The sequence below is a fragment of the Oncorhynchus nerka genome, linkage group LG18 (genome assembly GCF_034236695.1).
Source record: "Oncorhynchus nerka isolate Pitt River linkage group LG18, Oner_Uvic_2.0, whole genome shotgun sequence".
Classification (NCBI taxonomy): domain Eukaryota; kingdom Metazoa; phylum Chordata; class Actinopteri; order Salmoniformes; family Salmonidae; genus Oncorhynchus; species Oncorhynchus nerka.
The window spans coordinates 82,187,630-82,209,954 of NC_088413.1; the positions used below are offsets into that span (position 1 = coordinate 82,187,630).

Genomic DNA, 22,325 nt, shown 5'->3' on the forward strand with positions numbered 1-22,325 from the left:
TGTAGGTGTCCTGGAGGGCAGGTAGTTTGCCCCCGGTGATGCGTTGTGCAGACCTCACTACCCTCTGGAGAGCCTTACGGTTGAGGGCGGAGCAGTTGCCGTACCAGGCGGTGATACAGCCCGCCAGGATGCTCTCGATTGTGCATCTGTAGAAGTTTGTGAGTGCTTTTGGTGACAAGCCGAATTTCTTCAGCCTCCTGAGGTTGAAGAGGCGCTGCTGCGCCTTCTTCACGATGCTGTCTGTGTGAGTGGACCAATTCAGTTTGTCTGTGATGTGTATGCCGAGGAACTTAACTTGCTACCCTCTCCACTACTGTTCCATCGATGTGGATAGAGGGGTGTTCCCTCTGCTGTTTCCTGAAGTCCACAATCATCTCCTTAGTTTTGTTGACGTTGAGTGTGAGGTTATTTTCCTGACACCACACTCCGAGGGCCCTCACCTCCTCCCTGTAGGCCGTCTCGTCGTTGTTGGTAATCAACCATGACAACGACCGAGGACAGTAATGTCTCTCCATCGCAGGTGAGGGATCTTTTTAGATGAACGAAAGCAGTTGTTACAACAAGAAAATATCTTAGTGTTTTATCCAAATACTGGTGGAGTCAACTAATAAAAGAATGAAGGACCTGACCAGAGAGGTCCAGAACCTGAAGAACAGTTTGCAGTTCTCCCAGGGTCAGCACGATGAGTTGAAACAGGAGAACAGCAGTTCTCCCAGGGTCAGCACGATGAGTTGAAACAGGAGAACAGCAGTTCTCCCAGGGTCAGCACGATGAGTTAAAACAGGAGAACAGCAGTTCTCCCAGGGTCAGCACGATGAGTTGAAACAGGAGAACAGCAGTTCTCCCAGGGTCAGCACGATGAGTTGAAACAGGAGAACAGCAGTTCTCCCAGGGTCAGCACGATGTGGTGAAACAGGAGAACAGCAGTTCTCCCAGGGTCAGCACGACGAGTTGAAACAGGAGAACATCAGTTCTCCCAGGGTCAGCTCGACGAGTTGAAACAGAAGAACAGGCCAGATGACAGCAATCTGTAAGTCATTGAGAGAGGACATCAGTTCTGTGTGTGAATCCATGATAACAATGACGGAGAAATCAGATCATCTCCAGGGACAATCCAGGAGGAACAACATGGTTGTGGATGGAATTGCAGAATCTCCACATGAGACCTGAGTTCCAGTGTTTCAGGGGCTGACCGCATAGCTGTGCCCAGGTGAGGAGGCAGGATTCTGGGGCTGGTCCTCGGTCTGAAGGGGCATCACTAGGGTCTCTCAACGGAGGGGACTAGGCACAACAACGTATGCGGAGAGGTCATTTAAGGATCTACTAGACTGACAGCACATGTCCTCTGTTGTAGGGTTTTGTCTGTTACGCAAAACGGTCTGCGCTGAGTCCTCTCCTGAACTCTCTTCTAACGAATCAGTAAGTGTGTGTGTGTCAATTCTCTGAATAATTGTGTGTTAATCACGCAATCTGCCAACTCAACTCTTTTGTTTTGGTTCAGTAGCAACACGTATCAGACCCGGAAGCACATTCCTCCCAGGGGGTAGATCGGTTAGACCCTCCTGGGCGGTAGATCGGTTAGACCCTCCTGGGCGGTAGATCGGTTAGACCCTCCTGGGCGGTAGATCGGTTAGACCCTCCTGGGCGGTAGATCGGTTAGACCCTCCCGGGTTAGACCCTCCCAGGGGGTAGATCGGTTAGATCCTCCCGGGTTAGACCCTCCCAGGGGGTAGATCGGTTAGACCCTCCCGGGTTAGACCCTCCCAGGGGGTTGATCGGTTAGATCCTCCTGGGTTAGACCCTCCCAGGTTAGACCCTCCCAGGGGGTAGATCGATTAGACCCTCCCAGGGGGTAGATCGGTTAGACCCTCCCAGGTTAGACCCTCCTAGGTTAGACCCTCCCGGGTGGTAGATCGGTTACACCCTCCCGGGTGGTAGATCGGTTATACCCTCCCGGGTGGTAGATCGGTTAGACCCTCCCGGGCGGTAGATCGGTTAGACCCTCCCGGGCGGTAGATCGATTAGACCCTCCCAGGGGGTAGATCGGTTAGACCCTCCCGGGTGGTAGATCGGTTAGACCCTCCCGGGTTAGATCCTCCCGGGTGGTAGATCGGTTAGACCCTCCCGGGCGGTAGATCGGTTAAACCCTCCCGGGTGGTAGATCGGTTTGGGTCCTCCCGGGTTAGATCCTCCCCGGTGGTAGATCGATTATACCCTCCCGAGTTAGACCCTCCCAGGGTGTAGATCGGTTAGACCCTCCTGGGCGGTAGATCGATTAGACCCTCCCGGGCGGTAGATCGGTTAGACCCTCCTGGGCGGTAGATCGGTTAGACCCTCCTGGGCGGTAGATCGATTAGACCCTCCCGGGCGGTAGATCGGTTAGACCCTCCCGGGTTAGATCCTCCCGGGCGGTAGATCGGTTAGACCCTCCCGGGCGGTAGATCGGTTAAACCCTCCCGGGTGGTAGATCGGTTTGGGTCCTCCCGGGTTAGATCCTCCCCGGTGGTAGATCGATTATACCCTCCCGGGTTAGACCCTCCCAGGGTGTAGATCGGTTAGACCCTCCTGGGCGGTAGATCGATTAGACCCTCCCGGGCGGTAGATCGGTTAGACCCTCCCAGGGGGTAGATCGGTTAGACCCTCCCGCGTGGTAGATCGGTTAGACCCTCCCGGGGGGTAGATCGGTTAGACCCTCCCGGGGGGTAGATCGGTTAGACCCTCCCGCGTGGTACTCCCGCGTGGTAGATCGGTTAGACCCTCCCGGGCGGTAGATCGGTTAGACCCTCCCGGGCGGTAGATCGGTTAGAACCTCCCGGGCGGTAGATCGGTTAGACCCTCCCGGGTGGTAGATCGGTTAGACCCTCCCGGGCGGTAGATCGGTTAGACCCTCCCGGGCGGTAGATCGGTTAGACCCTCCCGGGCGGTAGATCGGTTAGACCCTCCCGGGCGGTAGATCGGTTAGACCCTCCTGGGCGGTAGATCGGTTAGACCCTCCTGGGCGGTAGATCGGTTAGACCCTCCCGGGTTAGACCCTCCCAGGGGGTAGATCGGTTAGATCCTCCCGGGTTAGACCCTCCCAGGGTGTAGATCGGTTAGACCCTCCTGGGCGGTAGATCGATTAGACCCTCCTGGGCGGTAGATCGATTAGACCCTCCCGGGTTAGACCCTCCCAGGGTGTAGATCGGTTAGACCCTCCTGGGCGGTAGATCGATTAGACCCTCCCGGGTGGTAGATCGAGACCCTCCCGGGCGGTAGATCGATTAGACCCTCCCGGGCGGTAGATCGATTAGACCCTCCCGGGTGGTAGATCGAGACCCTCCCGGGCGGTAGATCGGTTAGACCCTCCCGGGCGGTAGATCGGTTACACCCTCCCGGGTGGTAGATCAGTTAGACCCTCCCGGGTGGTAGATCGGTTAGACCCTCCCGGGTGGTAGATCCTCCCGGGTGGTAGATCGGTTAGATCCTCCCGGGTGGTAGATCGTTTAGATCCTCCCGACTGGTAGATCGGTTAGACCCTCCTGGGTGGTAGATCGGTTAGACCCTCCTGGGCGGTAGATCGGTTAGATCCTCCCGGGTGGTAGATCGATTAGACCCTCCCGCTTGGTAGATCGGTTAGTCCCTCCCGGGTGGTAGATCGATTAGACCCTCCCGCTTGGTAGATCGGTTAGAGCCTCCTGGGCGGTAGATCAGAAATACAGTCTTGCAGCAAAGAAACGTCTAAGAACTTTATCAAAAGATCTGATTAAATAACATTCTGACAAATAAAGCCATGATTGGATTTGTATAATGATAATATGATCATGTATAATGTTTGACTGGTTATGATTTTAATTGAACAGATATTTCAAATTGATACAAGTAATTCCTGGGTTAGTTTAATCTCATATTCCATAATATACGCTACATGACCAAAAGTATGTGGACACCTGCTCGTCCAACATCTCATTCCAAATTCATGGACATTAATATGGAGTTTGTATATTAATCTAGTCTATAACAGCCTCCACTTTTCCGGGAAGACTTTCCACTAGATGTTGGAACATTGCTGCTATAACAGCCTCCACTCTTCCGGGAAGACTTTCCACTAGATGTTGGAACATTGCTGCTATAACAGCCTCCACTCTTCTGGGAAGGCTTTCCACTAGATGTTGGAACATTGCTGCTATAACAGCCTCCACTCTTCTGGGAAGGCTTTCCACTAGATGTTGGAACATTGCTGCTAGAACAGCCTCCACTCTTCTGGGAAGGCTTTCCACTAGTTGCTGGAACATTGCTGCTATAACAGCCTCCACTCTTCCAGGAAGGCTTTCCACTAGATGTTGGAACATTGCTGCTATAACAGCCTCCACTCTTCCGGGAAGGCTTTCCACTAGATGTTGGAACATTGCTGCTATAACAGCCTCCACTCTTCCGGGATGGCTTTCCACTAGATGTTGGAACATTGCTGTGGGGGACTTGCTTCCATTCAGCCACAAGAGCATTAGTGAGGTTGGACACTGATGTTGAGCGAATAGGCCTGGCTCGCAGTCAGCGTTCCAATTCATCCCAAAAGTGTTCGATGGGGTTGAGGTCAGGGCTCTGAGCAGGCCAGTCAAGTTCTTCCACACCAATCTCAACAAACCATTTCTGTATGGACCTCGCAGTCGGTAGTGACTGGTTATAGTAGTGGTAGTGACTGGTTATGGTTATAGTAGTGGTAGTGACTGGTTATAGTTATAGTAGTGGTAGTGACTGGTTATAGTTATAGTAGTGGTAGTGACTGGTTATAGTAGTGGTAGTGACTGGTTATAGTAGTGGTAGTGTCTGGTTATAGTTATAGTAGTGGTAGTGTCTGGTTATAGTTATAGTAGTGGTAGTGACTGGTTATAGGGACATTGTCATGTTGAAACAGGAAAGGGCTTTCCTCAAACTGATGCCACTAAGTTGGACGCAAAGAATGGTCTAGAATGTCATTGTATGCTGCAGCATTAAGATTTCCCTTCCCTGGATCTAAGGGCCCGAACCATGAAGAACAGCCCCAGGCTATTATTGTGCCGACGTTGCTTCCAGAGGCAGTTTGTAATTCGGTAGTGAGTGTTGCAACCGAGGACAGAACATTTTTACGTGGTACGCCCTTCAGCACTCGGCGGTCCGGTTCTGTGAGCTTGTGTCACCTAACATTTCGTGTCTGAGTTGTTGTTGTTCCTAGATGTTTCCACGTCACAATAACACCACTTAGAGTTGACCAGGGGGCAGCTCTAGTAAAGCAGACATTTGACGAACTGACTTATTGGAAAGGTGGTGATCCTATGACGGTGCCACATTGAAAGTCACTGAACTCTTCAGTAAGACCCTTCTACTGCTAATGTTTTTTCTATGGAGATTGCATGGCTGTGCACTCGATTTTATACACCTGTCAGTAACGGGTGTGGCTGAAATAGCCAGATCTACTCATTTGAAGGTGTGTCCATATACAGTCAGATGTTTTCTCAGAATATCATAATGTATCTGAAGGTTCCTCCAATTCCGTCCTCTTAAATTAAATGCTATAATCTGTCAAATTATATATATATTTTTTTTAATTTAAGAGTGGAGCTATGACGTCAGTAGATGCCCTTCATCTGGTACGAAAGATATTCACTAACTATGTCTCAAGCATGTCTGCCATGCATGAGACTGGAATAAAACTCCCTGGCGATGAGAACTGGTGCATGTACACAGATTGTTCTCTGCAAGACGTGACGTTTCAAATACAACGCATTTATAGGTGTCTATAAACACCTTTCCATCCACAGTTCTTAAAGACAGCTGTGGTGGAAACAGGGACGTTTCTGTGTAATTTTATAAAATGCCGAAAGATTATTTGTTCACCCGACACGGTGGGATCTTTTTGTGTCTGTAAAATTAATTATGCGAGAAATCTCGGTGGAAACGCCTTTATGCGCAAATACGGATGTAATAACCATCATACAGACGTGTAGAGTCACGTGATGATATGGTGTGTTGTCATCCCACTACGACTCAGGAAACCATGCACTTTATTAGGCGACAGGTGTAATAAGTTACGATGAACCTCCCAGGGTGGTGAAAGTGCACGGTGATGAGCTTGATGCTCCTTGACAATAAATATCGAGGGTCTTATTCTGGTGACAAGATGATCGACTGCCTTTAGACAACTGAAAATATTTTCGCTCTTATCCAGACTAGTACCTGCACTGTATCTGCTAGCTGATGATAGAGCGCAGATGCCAAGACCAGAGTAGGCACATTTTGATATTTAACGCAACAGTTTTTGTGAGTTGAAAATGCGATGAAAACACGTCAAACTTTCGTTTTTATTCGGTATATGAAACCTTAAGCGGAAAAGTACATTTTGTATGCACTACGTCATCACGCACATTTTTTTTAAAATCCGGATTCTATAATATTCAAATGAAAATCTGTCGCGAATCGGATGGAAAACTAGCTATAGAGAACATGTTTAATTAAAGACATATGGAAACATACATGAAAGTTTGTTTTAGAAAGACTTTCTACAACACTTAAAAGAAAGTAGAATTGCAGATTTATCCAAATTATAAAAGCACAAATATGAATGACAGAATTACCTCGGTGTAAAATGCTTTTCAATTATACCCTTTTTATTACCAAACTGCAAACACCTTTGTACTGGTTTACCTCGGTTCTGAGCTCTGTCATGAGATGCAAGTTGTCCTGCAAACAAGGCATTGTTTGTGTGTGTGTGTGTGTGCGCAAGAATAGTAAACAAACACAAATGTGTTAGTCCCCACAAGGTCAAATGCTATTACTAGAGGGTTTGGGGTTAAGGTTATAATTGGGTTTAGGAGCTAGGATTAGTTTTAGGGTTAAGTTTAGGTTTTGGGGTTAAGATTAGGAAAAATAGGATTTTGAATGTGACTGAATTTTGTGTCCCCACAAGGTTTAGTTATACAAGACTGTGTGTGTTAACTATAAGTAATTATAAGGTGACAAAGCAAACAGGGGTTTTTGTTGTGTGCAGATGTGTGTGTCTTGCGATGTGTATATATACACACACACACACACACTAAATAAGAGGGGCACAGTGCTTTAGGAATGGATACAGTGAACAAAACATTAGGAACACCTTAATATTGAGTTGCACCCCCTTTTGCCCTCAGAACAGCCTCAATCAGTCAGTTTTCAAAAGTGTTCCACAGGGATGCTGGCCCATGTTGACTCTACAAGGTGTCTAAAGCGTTTCACAGGGATGCTGGCCCATGTTGACTCTACAAGGTGTCTAAAGCGTTTCACAGGGATGCTGGCCCATGTTGACTCTACAAGGTGTCTAAAGCGTTCCACAGGGATGCTGGCCCATGTTGACTCTACAAGGTGTCTAAAGCGTTTCACAGGGATGCTGGCCCATGTTGACTCCAATGCTTCTCACAGTTGTGTCAAGTTGTCTGGATGTCCTTTGGGTGGTGGACCATTCTCGATACACACGGGAAACTGTTGAGCGTGAAACCCAGCAGCGTTGCAGTTCTTGACAGAACCAGTGTGCCTGGCACTTATTACCATATCCCCGTTCAAAAGGCACTTATATATTTTGTCTTGCCCATTTACATTTACCCTCTCAATGGCACCCAGACACAATCTATGTCTCCAGGCTTAAAAAGCCTTTTTAAACTCGTCTCCTCACCTTCATCTACACTGAATTAAGTGGATTCATAGAATTCACCTGGTCATTCGGCAGCATAGAAAGAGCAGGTGTTCCTAATGTTTTGTCCACTCTGTGTTTAACACAACCACAAACAGTAACAAAGAATCATTTTTTATTTTAAAAGTAAAAGACAAAGACTTCTTTTTTTTTTTTTTTAGTAAAAGGGGAAATTTTCTTTAAATACAAACATTTTAACAAAATGTAAGCTGCCTTACAACCCCCCCTTCCCTCTAGAAAATATCCTGGATTCATAGCATCATTCAACCCCCCCTTTCCAAAACGCTCCGGAGTGAAGGTTCCCTTATGTACAGATCCAAGCCCCCCCCCAAAAAAAACATTACTAGGGAAAACGCAAAACTGACCCAAGCATCTAGGGGCAAATTCCCCTGATGGTCGCGTTCCAGGCAGCCTACATTGCAGATGTTGCATCCACCAATGGTTGGGCAACAGATTGCTATAACATAAGATGTGCTTAGCGGACATGTTAAACACCTGTCCAGGTTGTTGTGAGATCAGGCGTCTGCAGTGCAGTCATTCTGGAACTGGGCTGTAGGTCTCATTTCCCAGCCTGTTGGGCCTGACGTCGCAGCAACACGTAAATCTTCTCCTTGATCCAGTCCTTGTTGTACGGCTGGTACGTCTGTGTGTCCGCACGGTACCTAGAGGAGACAGACGGAACGATATATTAAAACATGGGCTGGTACCTAGCGGAGAAAGCATTAGCCTACGTCAATCTACTATCCCCCATAGTACAAAGGTCAGCCTGTTATATTCTGTGTGAGAAATAAATATTCCAAACATAGTCTGGGACAGTTGTGGGATGCGATAGATCCCCAAATGAATACAAACACTAGTAGTGGTAGTGACTGGTTATAGTAGTGGTAGTGACTGGTTATAGTAGTAGTAGTGTCTGGTTATAGTTATAGTAGTGGTAGTGACTGGTTATAGTAGTGGTAGTGTCTGGTTATAGTAGTGGTAGTGTCTGGTTATAGTAGTGGTAGTGTCTGGTTATAGTTATATTAGTGGTAGTGACTGGTTATAGTAGTGGTAGTGTCTGGTTATAGTAGTGGTAGTGTCTGGTTATAGTAGTGGTAGTGTCTGGTTATAGTAGTGGTAGTGACTGGTTATAGTAGTGGTAGTGACTGGTTATAGTAGTGGTAGTGACTGGTTATAGTTGTGGTAGTGTCTGGTTATAGTAGTGGTAGTGTCTGGTTATAGTAGTGGTAGTGTCTGGTTATAGTAGTGGTAGTGACTGGTTATAGTAGTGGTAGTGACTGGTTATAGTAGTGGTAGTGTCTGGTTATAGTTATAGTAGTGGTAGTGTCTGGTTATAGTAGTGGTAGTGACTGGTTATAGTAGTGGTAGTGTCTGGTTATAGTAGTGGTAGTGTCTGGTTATAGTAGTAGTAGTGTCTGGTTATAGTTATAGTAGTGGTAGTGTCTGGTTATAGTTATAGTAGTGGTAGTGTCTGGTTATAGTAGTGACTGGTTATAGTAGTGACTGGTTATAGTATTGGTAGTGACTGGTTATAGTATTGGTAGTGACTGGTTGTGGTAGTGACTGGTTATAGTTATAGTAGTGGTAGTGACTGGTTATAGTTATAGTAGTGGTAGTGACTGGTTATAGTAGTGGTAGTGACGGGTTATAGTAGTGGTAGTGTCTGGTTATAGTAGTGGTAGTGTCTGGTTATAGTAGTGGTAGTGTCTGGTTATAGTAGTGGTAGTGACTGGTTATGGTTATAGTAGTGGTAGTGACTGGTTATAGTAGTGGTAGTGTCTGGTTATAGTTATAGTAGTGGTAGTGACTGGTTATAGTTATAGTAGTGGTAGTGACTGGTTATAGTTATAGTAGTGGTAGTGACTGGTTATAGTAGTGGTAGTGTCTGGTTATAGTAGTGACTGGTTATAGTAGTGGTAGTGTCTGGTTATAGTAGTGGTAGTGACTGGTTATAGTAGTGGTAGTGACTGGTTATAGTAGTGGTAGTGTCTGGTTATAGTAGTGGTAGTGACTGGTTATAGTTATAGTAGTGGTAGTGACTGGTTATGGTTATAGTAGTGGTAGTGACTGGTTATGGTTATAGTAGTGGTAGTGACTGGTTATAGTTATAGTAGTGGTAGTGACTGGTTATAGTTATAGTAGTGGTAGTGACTGGTTATAGTAGTGGTAGTGACTGGTTATAGTAGTGGTAGTGTCTGGTTATAGTAGTGGTAGTGTCTGGTTATAGTTATAGTAGTGGTAGTGTCTGGTTATAGTAGTGGTAGTGACTGGTTATAGTAGTGGTAGTGACTGGTTATAGTTATAGTAGTGGTAGTGACTGGTTATAGTTATAGTAGTGGTAGTGACTGGTTATAGTAGTGGTAGTGTCTGGTTATAGTAGTGGTAGTGTCTGGTTATAGTTATAGTAGTGGTAGTGTCTGGTTATAGTTATAGTAGTGGTAGTGACTGGTTATAGTTATAGTAGTGGTAGTGTCTGGTTATAGTTATAGTAGTGGTAGTGTCTGGTTATAGTTATAGTAGTGGTAGTGTCTGGTTATAGTAGTGGTAGTGTCTGGTTATAGTAGTGACTGGTTATAGTAGTGACTGGTTATAGTATTGGTAGTGACTGGTTATAGTATTGGTAGTGACTGGTTATAGTATTGGTAGTGACTGGTTGTGGTAGTGACTGGTTATAGTTATAGTAGTGGTAGTGACTGGTTATAGTAGTGGTAGTGTCTGGTTATAGTAGTGGTAGTGTCTGGTTATAGTAGTGGTAGTGTCTGGTTATAGTAGTGGTAGTGTCTGGTTATAGTAGTGGTAGTGACTGGTTATGGTTATAGTAGTGGTAGTGACTGGTTATAGTAGTGGTAGTGTCTGGTTATAGTTATAGTAGTGGTAGTGACTGGTTATAGTTATAGTAGTGGTAGTGACTGGTTATAGTTATAGTAGTGGTAGTGTCTGGTTATAGTAGTGGTAGTGACTGGTTATAGTAGTGGTAGTGTCTGGTTATAGTAGTGACTGGTTATAGTAGTGGTAGTGTCTGGTTATAGTAGTGGTAGTGACTGGTTATAGTAGTGGTAGTGACTGGTTATAGTAGTGGTAGTGACTGGTTATAGTAGTGGTAGTGTCTGGTTATAGTAGTGGTAGTGTCTGGTTATAGTAGTGGTAGTGACTGGTTATAGTTATAGTAGTGGTAGTGACTGGTTATAGTTATAGTAGTGGTAGTGACTGGTTATGGTTATAGTAGTGGTAGTGACTGGTTATGGTTATAGTAGTGGTAGTGACTGGTTATAGTTATAGTAGTGGTAGTGACTGGTTATAGTTATAGTAGTGGTAGTGACTGGTTATAGTAGTGGTAGTGACTGGTTATAGTAGTGGTAGTGACTGGTTATAGTAGTGGTAGTGTCTGGTTATAGTTATAGTAGTGGTAGTGTCTGGTTATAGTTATAGTAGTGGTAGTGTCTGGTTATAGTAGTGGTAGTGACTGGTTATAGTAGTGGTAGTGACTGGTTATGGTTATAGTAGTGGTAGTGACTGGTTATAGTTATAGTAGTGGTAGTGACTGGTTATAGTTATAGTAGTGGTAGTGACTGGTTATAGTTATAGTAGTGGTAGTGACTGGTTATAGTAGTGGTAGTGACTGGTTATAGTAGTGGTAGTGTCTGGTTATAGTTATAGTAGTGGTAGTGTCTGGTTATAGTTATAGTAGTGGTAGTGACTGGTTATAGTTATAGTAGTGGTAGTGTCTGGTTATAGTTATAGTAGTGGTAGTGTCTGGTTATAGTTATAGTAGTGGTAGTGTCTGGTTATAGTTATAGTAGTGGTAGTGTCTGGTTATAGTTATAGTAGTGGTAGTGTCTGGTTATAGTTATAGTAGTGGTAGTGACTGGTTATAGTTATAGTAGTGGTAGTGACTGGTTATAGTAGTGGTAGTGTCTGGTTATAGTAGTGGTAGTGTCTGGTTATAGTAGTGGTAGTGTCTGGTTATAGTAGTGGTAGTGTCTGGTTATAGTAGTGGTAGTGTCTGGTTATAGTAGTGGTAGTGTCTGGTTATAGTAGTGGTAGTGTCTGGTTATAGTTATAGTAGTGGTAGTGACTGGTTATAGTTATAGTAGTGGTAGTGACTGGTTATAGTAGTGGTAGTGTCTGGTTATAGTAGTGGTAGTGTCTGGTTATAGTAGTGGTAGTGTCTGGTTATAGTAGTGGTAGTGTCTGGTTATAGTAGTGGTAGTGTCTGGTTATAGTAGTGGTAGTGTCTGGTTATAGTAGTGGTAGTGTCTGGTTATAGTAGTGGTAGTGACTGGTTATAGTAGTGGTAGTGACTGGTTATAGTAGTGGTAGTGACTGGTTATAGTAGTGGTAGTGACTGGTTATAGTAGTGGTAGTGACTGGTTATAGTAGTGGTAGTGACTGGTTATAGTAGTGGTAGTGACTGGTTATAGTAGTGGTAGTGTCTGGTTATAGTAGTGGTAGTGTCTGGTTATAGTAGTGGTAGTGACTGGTTATAGTAGTGGTAGTGACTGGTTATAGTAGTGGTAGTGTCTGGTTATAGTTATAGTAGTGGTAGTGTCTGGTTATAGTTATAGTAGTGGTAGTGACTGGTTATAGTAGTGGTAGTGTCTGGTTATAGTAGTGGTAGTGTCTGGTTATAGTAGTGGTAGTGTCTGGTTATAGTAGTGGTAGTGTCTGGTTATAGTAGTGGTAGTGTCTGGTTATAGTAGTGGTAGTGTCTGGTTATAGTAGTGGTAGTGTCTGGTTATAGTAGTGGTAGTGTCTGGTTATAGTTATAGTAGTGGTAGTGACTGGTTATAGTAGTGGTAGTGTCTGGTTATAGTAGTGGTAGTGACTGGTTATAGTTATAGTAGTGACTGGTTATAGTTATAGTAGTGGTAGTGTCTGGTTATAGTAGTGGTAGTGACTGGTTATAGTAATGGTAGTGACTGGTTATAGTTATAGTAGTGGTAGTGTCTGGTTATAGTAGTGGTAGTGACTGGTTATAGTTATAGTAGTGGTAGTGTCTGGTTATAGTAATGGTAGTGACTGGTTATAGTTATAGTAGTGGTAGTGTCTGGTTATAGTAGTGGTAGTGACTGGTTATAGTAATGGTAGTGACTGGTTATAGTTATAGTAGTGGTAGTGACTGGTTATAGTTATAGTAGTGGTAGTGACTGGTTATAGTTATAGTAGTGGTAGTGTCTGGTTATAGTAGTGGTAGTGACTGGTTATAGTAGTGGTAGTGACTGGTTATAGTAGTGGTAGTGACTGGTTATAGTAGTGGTAGTGACTGGTTATAGTAGTGGTAGTGTCTGGTTATAGTAGTGGTAGTGACTGGTTATAGTAGTGGTAGTGACTGGTTATAGTAGTGGTAGTGACTGGTTATAGTAGTGGTAGTGACTGGTTATAGTAGTAGTAGTGACTGGTTATAGTAGTGGTAGTGACTGGTTATAGTAGTGATATGTTGTGTCTGTGTCCAAACATAATTCTTTATATTCAGGACAAAGTTAATGTCTTTGGTGAATATCTTCCTCTTTTTCACTCTGTCCTTTAGGTTAATATTGTGGAGTAACTCCAATGTTGTTGATCCATCCTCAGTTTTCTCCTATCACATAGTTTCCTTCCTCTCCAGCAACTGAGTTAAGAAGGACGCCTGTATCTTTGTAGTGATACACCATCTAAAATGTTTTTACTAACTTCACCATGCTCAAATGCCTACATACGATCCCCCCCCCCCCCCCCGAATTAAAATGTGACCGTGTTGTTATACAATGCATAGCCTATCACTGTTTGAAATACACTGCTCTACTGAGGGACCTTACAGATAATTGTATGTGTGGGGTACAGAGATGAGGTAGTCATTCAAAAATCATGTTGAACACGATTATTGCACACACGAGTGAGTCCATGCAACTTATTTTTTTTACTCCTGAACCTATTTAGGCTTTCCATAACAAAAGGGGTTGAAAACACAATTCCACTTTGACATCATGGGGTATTGTGTGTGTGAGCCAGGGACAAAAAAATATATACTTTTAAAATCAAGGCTGACATAACAAAATGTGGAAAAAGTTAAGTTAATATATGCACTGTATAAGCATATATTGTCTGCTAAATTAACTAGCCTAAAGCCTGGCACATTGCCAGATAACACACAGTAGGCAGACTCATTAGATTCTGATGAAATAGGTTTTTTCAGACCTGCCTAAACTAAGTAACATATTTATTGTGATGTGTCTATATTAAAATGGATTTATGACCCCCCCCTCCCCTCCCCCTTTAAAACGTTTCAAAGATGCACATCAGCGGCTAATCATGAATTGCTGTTTATTAACAGTCAATTATAGTGAAACCGGCAGGCCACAGCCCTAGCCACAGCCATAGCCACAGCCCTAGCCACAGCCCTAGCCATAGCCACAGCCCTAGCCACAGCCCTAGCCACAGCCACAGCCCTAGCCACAGCCACAGCCCTAGCCATAGCCCTAGCCACAGCCCTAGCCATAGCCACAGCCCTAGCCACAGCCCTAGCCACAGCCACAGCCCTAGCCACAGCCACAGCCCTAGCCACAGCCCTAGCCACAGCCCTAGCCATAGCCACAGCCCTAGCCACAGCCACAGCCATAGCCACAGCCCTAGCCACAGCCCTAGCCACAGCCATAGCCACAGCCATAGCCACAGCCCTAGCCACAGCCCTAGCCACAGCCATAGCCCTAGCCACAGCCCTAGCCACAGCCCTAGCCACAGCCCTAGCCATAGCCACAGCCCTAGCCCTAGCCACAGCCCTAGCCACAGCCCTAGCCCTAGCCACAGCCCTAGCCATAGCCACAGCCCTAGCCACAACCATGAATAATCCTGAACGAATCGTGAATAATGACTGAGAAAGTTAGAGGGTCAAAGTTCATACCTCCAAGACATGCTAACCTCCCCTGTTATTGGTAATGGTGAGAGGTTAGTTCATACCTCCAAGACATGCTAACCTCCCCTGTTATTGGTAATGGTGAGAGGTTAGTTCATCATAAATCACCTGTACAGCACTGAGATTTCAGCTGACGTAAGAAGGGCTTTATAAATACACTTGATTTGAAACCTAGGACGGCTCTTAACAGAGAAGTAGTACCAACTTCGGTAAACACTTAAAGTCTGTGGATATTAATGCATTTTTACACGTTATATGCATAGACACACTTGTCATAATAACAATTCAAAACACAATCGCAGGTTAATAATATATATTAATTCCCAGACAAAAATAAATGGATTTGATCCCGTTCAGACAGGGACCTTGTACTGTGGGGAAATACCAGGCCATCATTACTGCAGCACCACAGCCAATGATATAGAAAGTCAACATTTCACACAGTAGGGTATATGAAATACTTGTCAACCTGTTTAAATCTGATCCTCTGTGTCTCACTGGAAACTGTTAAGTCTCGGTGTACGGTGCCCACTGTTTTACGAATGACTCCCGGTGTTGTCACCTCAGAGAGAGTGTAACGCTAGCCCGGCCTGGCAGTAACGCTAGCCCGGCCTGGCAGTAACGCTAGCCCGGCCTGGCAGTAACGCTAGCCCGGCCTGACAGTAACGCTAGCCCGGCCTGGCAGTAACGCTAGCCCGGCCTGGCAGTAACGTTAGCCCGGCCTGGCAGTAACGTTAGCCCGGCCTGACAGTAACGCTAGCCCGGCCTGGCAGTAACGCTAGCCCGGCCTGACAGTAACGCTAGCCCGGCCTGGCAGTAACGCTAGCCCGGCCTGGCAGTAACGCTAGCCCGGCCTGGCAGTAACGCTAGCCCGGCCTGGCAGTAACGCTAGCCCGGCCTGACAGTAACGCTAGCCCGGCCTGGCAGTAACGCTTAGCCCGGCCTGACAGTAACGCTTAGCCCGGCCTGGCAGTAACGTTAGCCCGGCCTGACAGTAACGCTAGCCCGCCTGGCAGTAACGCTAGCCCGCCTGGCAGTAACGCTTAGCCCGCCTGGCAGTAACGCTAGCCCGGCCTGGCAGTAACGCTAGCCCGGCCTGGCAGTAACGCTAGCCCGGCCTGACAGTAACGCTAGCCCGGCCTGACAGTAACGCTAGCCCGGCCTGACAGTAACGCTAGCCCGGCCTGACAGTAACGCTAGCCCGGCCTGACAGTAACGCTAGCCCGGCCTGACAGTAACGCTAGCCCGGCCTGACAGTAACGCTAGCCCGGCCTGGCAGTAACGCTAGCCCGGCCTGGCAGTAACGCTAGCCCGGCCTGGCAGTAACGCTAGCCCGGCCTGGCAGTAACGTTAGCCCGGCCTGACAGTAACGCTAGCCCGGCCTGGCAGTAACGCTAGAACGGCCTGACAGTAACGCTAGCCCGGCAGTAACGCTAGCCCGGCCTGACAGTAACGTTAGCCCGGCCTGACAGTAACGCTAGCCCGGCCTGACAGTAACGTTAGCCCGGTGTTAAAACCTGAGCACACACCTGCTGGTGATTAAGTTTCAGCCTTGCTTAACAGATAGGTGGAGAATTGGGACGCAACCTAAAGTATGTACACGTTTTCGTATTTATTTAAACTTTTATTTAACAAGTCAGTTAAGAACAAGTTCTTATTACCAATGACGGCCTAGGAAGAGTACCTTGTTCTGCCGACAGATTTTTACCTTGTCAGCTTGGAGATTCGATCCAACCACCACCAGGCCACCTGCCTCCTCCAACCACCACTAGGCCACCTGCCTCCTCCAACCACCACTAGGCCACCTGCCTCCTCCAACCACCAACCACCACCAGGCCACCTGCCTCCTCCAACCACCACCAGGCCACCTGCCACCTCCAACCACCACCAGGCCACCTCCAACCACCACCAGGCCACCACCAGGCCACCTGCCTCCTCCAACCACCACCAGGCCACCACCAGGCCACCTGCCTCCTCCAACCACCACCAGGCCACCTGCCTCCTCCAACCACCACCAGGCCACCTGCCTCCTCCAACCACCACCAGGCCACCTGCCTCCTCCAACCACCACCAGGCCACCTGCCTCCTCCAACCACCACCAGGCCACCTGCCTCCTCCAACCACCACCAGGCCACCTGCCTCCTCCAACCACCATCAGGCCACCTGCCTCCTCCAACCACCACCAGGCCTCCTCCAACCACCACCAGGCCACCTCCAACCACCACCAGGCCACCTCCAACCACCACCAGGCCACCTCCAACCACCACCAGGCCACCTGCCTCCTCCAACCACCACCAGGCCACCTGCCTCCTCCAACCACCACCAGGCCACCTGCCTCCTCCAACCACCACCAGGCCACCTGCCTCCTCCAACCACCACCAGGCCACCTGCCACCTCCAACCACCACCACCAGGCCACCTGCCACCTCCAACCACCACCAGGCCACCTGCCACCTCCAAACACCACCAGGCCACCTGCCACCTCCAACCACCACCAGGCCACCTGCCACCTCCAACCACCACCAGGCCACCTGCCACCTCCAACCACCACCAGGCCACCTCCAACCACCACCAGGCCACCTGCCTCCTCCAACCACCACCAGGCCACCTCCAACCACCACCAGGCCACCTGCCTCCTCCAACCACCACCAGGCCACCTCCAACCACCACCAGGCCACCTCCAACCACCACCAGGCCACCTCCAACCACCACCAGGCCACCTCCAACCACCACCAGGCCACCTCTACACTCTAACCACTAGGCTACCTGCACACTCTAACCACTAGGCTACCTGCCTCCTCTACACTCTAACCACTAGGCTACCTGCCACCTCTACACTCTAACCACTAGGCTACCTGCCACCTCTACACTCTAACCACTAGGCTACCTGCCACCTCTACACTCTAACCACTAGGCTACCTGCCACCTCTACACTCTAACCACTAGGCTACCTGCCTCCTTCCACCTGTTGTGGTGGAAAGTCCCTCTAGCCAAAACACCAATTTACACTTTTAAATCTTTGACAGGGACGGTGTACTTCAGGAAAAGGTTGGAATATCCAGACACATCGAAATCCGTGTGAAAAACAAAGTACCGCAGTTTGACTTACACCAAGCAGCTGAGGTCAGCCAGGTCATGGATGAAGTCAAACAGTTGACTGATGTCATAGGTGATGGATGGTGTGTTGGGGTTCATTCTCTTCAGGTGCTCCTCGTACATCTTACACACACCTGGAAGGAGAGTCATACATCTGTCACAGGCATCAAAATTCACCCACAAATGACAACAGGTCTAGGCATAATTGAGAAAGTGATTAGGTCATTTTATGAATTGCACAGCGTGCATGCAGCGCCATTAAAAAGGATTTGTTAGCCTTTTGGTTACCCCACAGTGCACAATAATGAAGTCCATTCCTGCTGAAATAGTAAACCACTACTTTAAGATGACGCACCCCCAAGCATTCAGATGGGACTGGGTATTTAGCCTATGGGGTGGAGCTCTCAACCCTGTTCCTGTAGAGCTGCCGTCCTATAGGTTCACTCCAACCCTGTTCCTGTAGAGCTACCATCCTATAGGTTCACTCCAAGCCTGTTCCCAGAGAGCTACCGTCCTATAGGTTCACTCCAACCCTGTTCCCAGAGAGCTACCGTCCTATAGGTTCACTCCAACCCTGTTCCTGTAGAGCTGCCGTCCTATAGGTTCACTCCAACCCTGTTCCCAGAGAGCTACCGTCCTATAGGTTCACTCCAACCCTGTTCCCAGAGAACTACCCTCCTATAGGTTCACTCCAACCCTGTTCCCAGAGAGCTACCGTCCTATAGGTTCACTCCAACCCTGTTCCCAGAGAGCTACCGTCCTATAGGTTCACTCCAACCCTGTTCCCAGAGAACTACCCTCCTATAGGTTCACTCCAACCCTGTTCCCAGAGAGCTACCGTCCTATAGGTTCACTCCAAGCCTGTTCCCAGAGAGCTACCGTCCTATAGGTTCACTCCAAGCCTGTTCCTGTAGAACTACCCTCCTATAGGTTCACTCCAAGCCTGTTCCCAGAGAGCTACCGTCCTATAGGTTCACTCCAAGCCTGTTCCTGTAGAACTACCCTCCTATAGGTTCACTCCAAGCCTGTTCCTGTAGAACTACCCTCCTATAGGTTCACTCCAAGCCTGTTCCTGTAGAACTACCCTCCTATAGGTTCACTCCAAGCCTGTTCCTGTAGAGCTACCGTCCTATAGGTTCACTCCAAACCCACCCCTGGGGGCTGTCAATTTACCTTCCATGCACTCATTGACTGATTCATAGTCAGCATATGTCCGTCCCTCTGGTCTCTTGGTGGGCTGGACCAACAGGATCGTATGAGACTGCAACAATAACAGAACGCAGTAGACATGTCAATAACAGAACGCAGTAGACATGTCAATAACAGAACACAGTAGACATGTCAATAACAGAACGCAGTAGACATGTCAATAACAGAACACAGTAGACATGTCAATAACAGAACACAGTAGACATGTCAATAACAGAACACAGTAGACATGTCAATAACAGAACAAAGTAGACATGTCAGTTCTCAAATCAACTTTTCAGTAAGATTAATACAACTCAAATACCAGGTTAGTGGTATTTTATAGCATCTCACGCAGCCCCGTCAAGCAGTAGAACACGCAGCCCCGTCAAGCAGTAGAACACGCTGCCCCGTCAAGCAGTAGAACACGCTGCCCCGTCAAGCAGTAGAACACGCTGCCCCGTCAAGCAGTAGAACACGCAGCCCCGTCAAGCAGTAGAACACGCTGCCCCGTCAAGCAGTAGAACACGCTGCCCCGTCAAGCAGTAGAACACGCTGCCCCGTCAAGCAGTAGAACACGCTGCCCCGTCAAGCAGTAGAACACGCGGCCCCGTCAAGCAGTAGAACACGCGGCCCCGTCAAGCAGTAGAACACGCAGCCCCGTCAAGCAGTAGAACACGCAGCCCCGTCAAGCAGTAGAACACGCTGCCCCGTCAAGCAGTAGAACACGCTGCCCCGTCAAGCAGTAGAACACGCTGCCCCGTCAAGCAGTAGAACACGCTGCCCCGTCAAGCAGTAGAACACGCTGCCCCGTCAAGCAGTAGAACACGCAGCCCCGAACACCAAGCAGTAGAACACGCAGCCCGTCAAGCAGTAGAACACGCAGCCCCGTCAAGCAGTAGAACACGCAGCCCCGCAAGCAGTAGAACAGTCAAGCAGTAGAACACGCAGCCCCGTCAAGCAGTAGAACACGCTGCCCCGTCAAGCAGTAGAACACGCTGCCCGTCAAGCAGTAGAACACGCAGCCCCGTCAAGCAGTAGAACACGCTGCCCCGTCAAGCAGTAGAACACGCAGCCCGTCAAGCAGTAGAACACGCAGCCCGTCAAGCAGTAGAACACGCAGCCCCGTCAAGCAGTAGAACACGCAGCCCCGTCAAGCAGTAGAACACGCAGCCCCGTCAAGCAGTAGAACACGCAGCCCCGTCAAGCAGTAGAACACGCAGCCCCGTCAAGCAGTAGAACACGCAGCCCCGTCAAGCAGTAGAACACGCAGCCCCGTCAAGCAGTAGAACACGCAGCCCCGTCAAGCAGTAGAACACGCAGCCCCGTCAAGCAGTAGAACACGCAGCCCCGTCAAGCAGTAGAACACACAGCCCATACACTGTAGCAGTTTTACACAGATCCACAAACTGCCTCCAGTTGAGGAACCACACTTTCTCCCGAATTAGGCTTGTGTTCAGTGCATGCTCCATTACACAGGTGGCCGCCGCTGTCTGTCTTCCATAAAACATGCGCTGTAACATGGATATATGGCCGTGTGGAAACAAGGTGAGTATCTTTTTCACCTTTTTATTATTTCTCGCTGATATGAAAGAGAAGGTCCTTATGCCTCCAAACCCGTACCGCAAGCGACGCGTTTTAATGTTCAGATTGAGTTTCGGGATTTTTAACTAAACCTCCCCCCTTACATGAGACGCCTTTGTCCAATGACGAATGTAATGTGGAACAGAGTGACGACAAAGGGCTACAGTAACTCGGAATACAACACAGGATGACAATGACTGGTCAATTAACACGCAGACTGAAATATATAGCTGAACGTTATTATAACACGATGTAATATAAGAAGCTGGTATACGACAGTCATATGTTTAAAAACGACTCACTTCATTAGCAAACTAGTTAACGTTCATCCGTTCGTTGATTGACATGCGTGCACAGTTTTAAAACAAGGCTAGCTGGTAATCTACTCAATAATTTTACACAGGTAAACTACTCGAATGCAAATCTATTGATGTTATTTAAAAAAAAAAAAAATACAACTAACCATAATTCCTTCACCGTGCTCTTGAAGTAAGTAAGATTTCTCGTGCTACACGATTTAGATTTGATGGCACAACAAGACCGGAAATGACTTTTGATACCGGAAGAATTACTTTCGGAATGCGAGAAGGGTTAGTGCTATTTTCGATCCTTGGGACGTTCCTAAACTAGTGTTACCATGTTTGCGGTTTTCAAGCTAAAATTGGACTGCTTTGAAAACGATGTCGCGGGTGAAAATGTATTGGTGTCTGTCTGCGGGTTTTGGGGCTATTTCTAACTTGCACCGCGGTCGCCATGGCATTTTTCTTAAATATACACATATATTTGTGTGTGACCTGCTGCTGACTGTCAGGCAAGCTGTTCCTCAGTAGCCCATTCCAGCAGGCCATTGGGAAACACAAGCACTTCTTATCTCGAAATCGCCTCGCTATTCATGTTGAATACATTAATCTGTTAATTTTAGCTAAGAAAGCTGCTAAATCGTTCAGTTTACATCTTGTCAAGTCTACTGTATACTATCTGAAATGAGATGTAGGCCTATCAGGGGCTGTAGGCTACCTACCTTTTATCTAAGAAAACGATGGCAAAATTGAATGACAATCATAAACCCTGATTTTTGTTAGTAGCCTATGCCTATTCAAATCACAAGTCAATCTCTGAAAAGGGCAATTTATAACGGTTTTTAGTCTGAACATCTGGCACATAATAACAGCACAATTGCCAAGTGTTCATCTAAGTGTTTCTTGCTCAGAGATTGAGATCCAATGCCCAACTTTCATCACTCAAACTCTTCTGTCAGATGTACTATAGTTATGCACATGTGCAAAGGGGATTTATTTACAATTATAAACCTGGTTCGAGCCTTGAATACTGATTGGCTGAAAGCAGTGCTATATTTAAGAATTAAAGCCCGAGGGCGGTGTGATATATGGACAATATACCACAGCTAAGGTCTGTTCTTAAACTCGACGCAAAGCAGAGTGCCTGGATACAGCCCTTAGTTGTGGTATATTGGTCATATATCCCAAATCCCCGACGTGCCTTATTGCTGTTATAAACTGGTTACCAACCTACTTAGAGCAGTAAAAATGCATGTTTTGTCCTACCCGTGTTATACGGTCTGATATACTACGGCTGTCAGCCAATCAGCATTCAGGTTTCGAACCACCCAGTTTATAACAGACCATATACCACAGGTATGACAAAACACACCTTTTTACTGTTCTAATTACGTTGGTAACCAGTATATAATAGTGTAGTGACCTGACTAGATCATAAATGAACAATTGTCCAGACAGAGGCTTGAGTTTGCGAATTGACGGTTTATTGAACCAACTTTACACAGGCTACTGTTTGGGCCGTAGCACACGCCAAATAGATGACAGATAACCCACAAGCCAATCGTGACCTTCCCTTGTGAAGCCCAGACGTAAGA

General features: G+C 47.2%; 2 protein-coding genes across 9 annotated transcripts in view; one reads left to right on the forward strand and one right to left on the reverse strand.

The window, feature by feature from the left end:
- smoc1 (SPARC related modular calcium binding 1) overlaps nucleotides 1-22,325 on the forward strand; it is a 573,206-nt gene that overhangs the window by 350,030 nt on the left and 200,851 nt on the right. The gene's annotated exons all lie outside the window — the stretch shown is intronic.
- Nucleotides 7,774-20,999, reverse strand: LOC135561936 (enhancer of rudimentary homolog). 2 transcript variants are annotated; one of them, XM_065004413.1, is made up of 4 exons: nucleotides 20,895-20,999; nucleotides 18,833-18,920; nucleotides 17,673-17,793; nucleotides 7,774-8,337 (listed from the first exon to the last, which is right to left on the reverse strand). In XM_065004413.1, the coding sequence occupies exons 1-4, from the start codon at nucleotides 20,895-20,897 to the stop codon at nucleotides 8,235-8,237; spliced, it is 315 nt and encodes a 104-aa protein (XP_064860485.1). In that variant the 5' UTR covers nucleotides 20,898-20,999; the 3' UTR covers nucleotides 7,774-8,234. The 2 variants fall into 2 exon arrangements, with proteins under 2 accessions (XP_064860485.1, XP_064860484.1); XM_065004412.1 differs by having other exon boundaries at nucleotides 18,833-18,923.

Excerpts from the sequence above, each read along its gene's own strand:
- LOC135561936 (XM_065004412.1), bottom strand. Across the intron at positions 17,794-18,832 it reads AGTCAATGAGTGCATGGAAG|GTGTGTGTAAGATGTACGAG; the intron begins GTAAATTGACAG and ends CTCTCCTTCCAG. Across the intron at positions 8,338-17,672 it reads GCTGACCTCAGCTGCTTGGT|GTACCGTGCGGACACACAGA; the intron begins GTAAGTCAAACT and ends TGTCTCCTCTAG.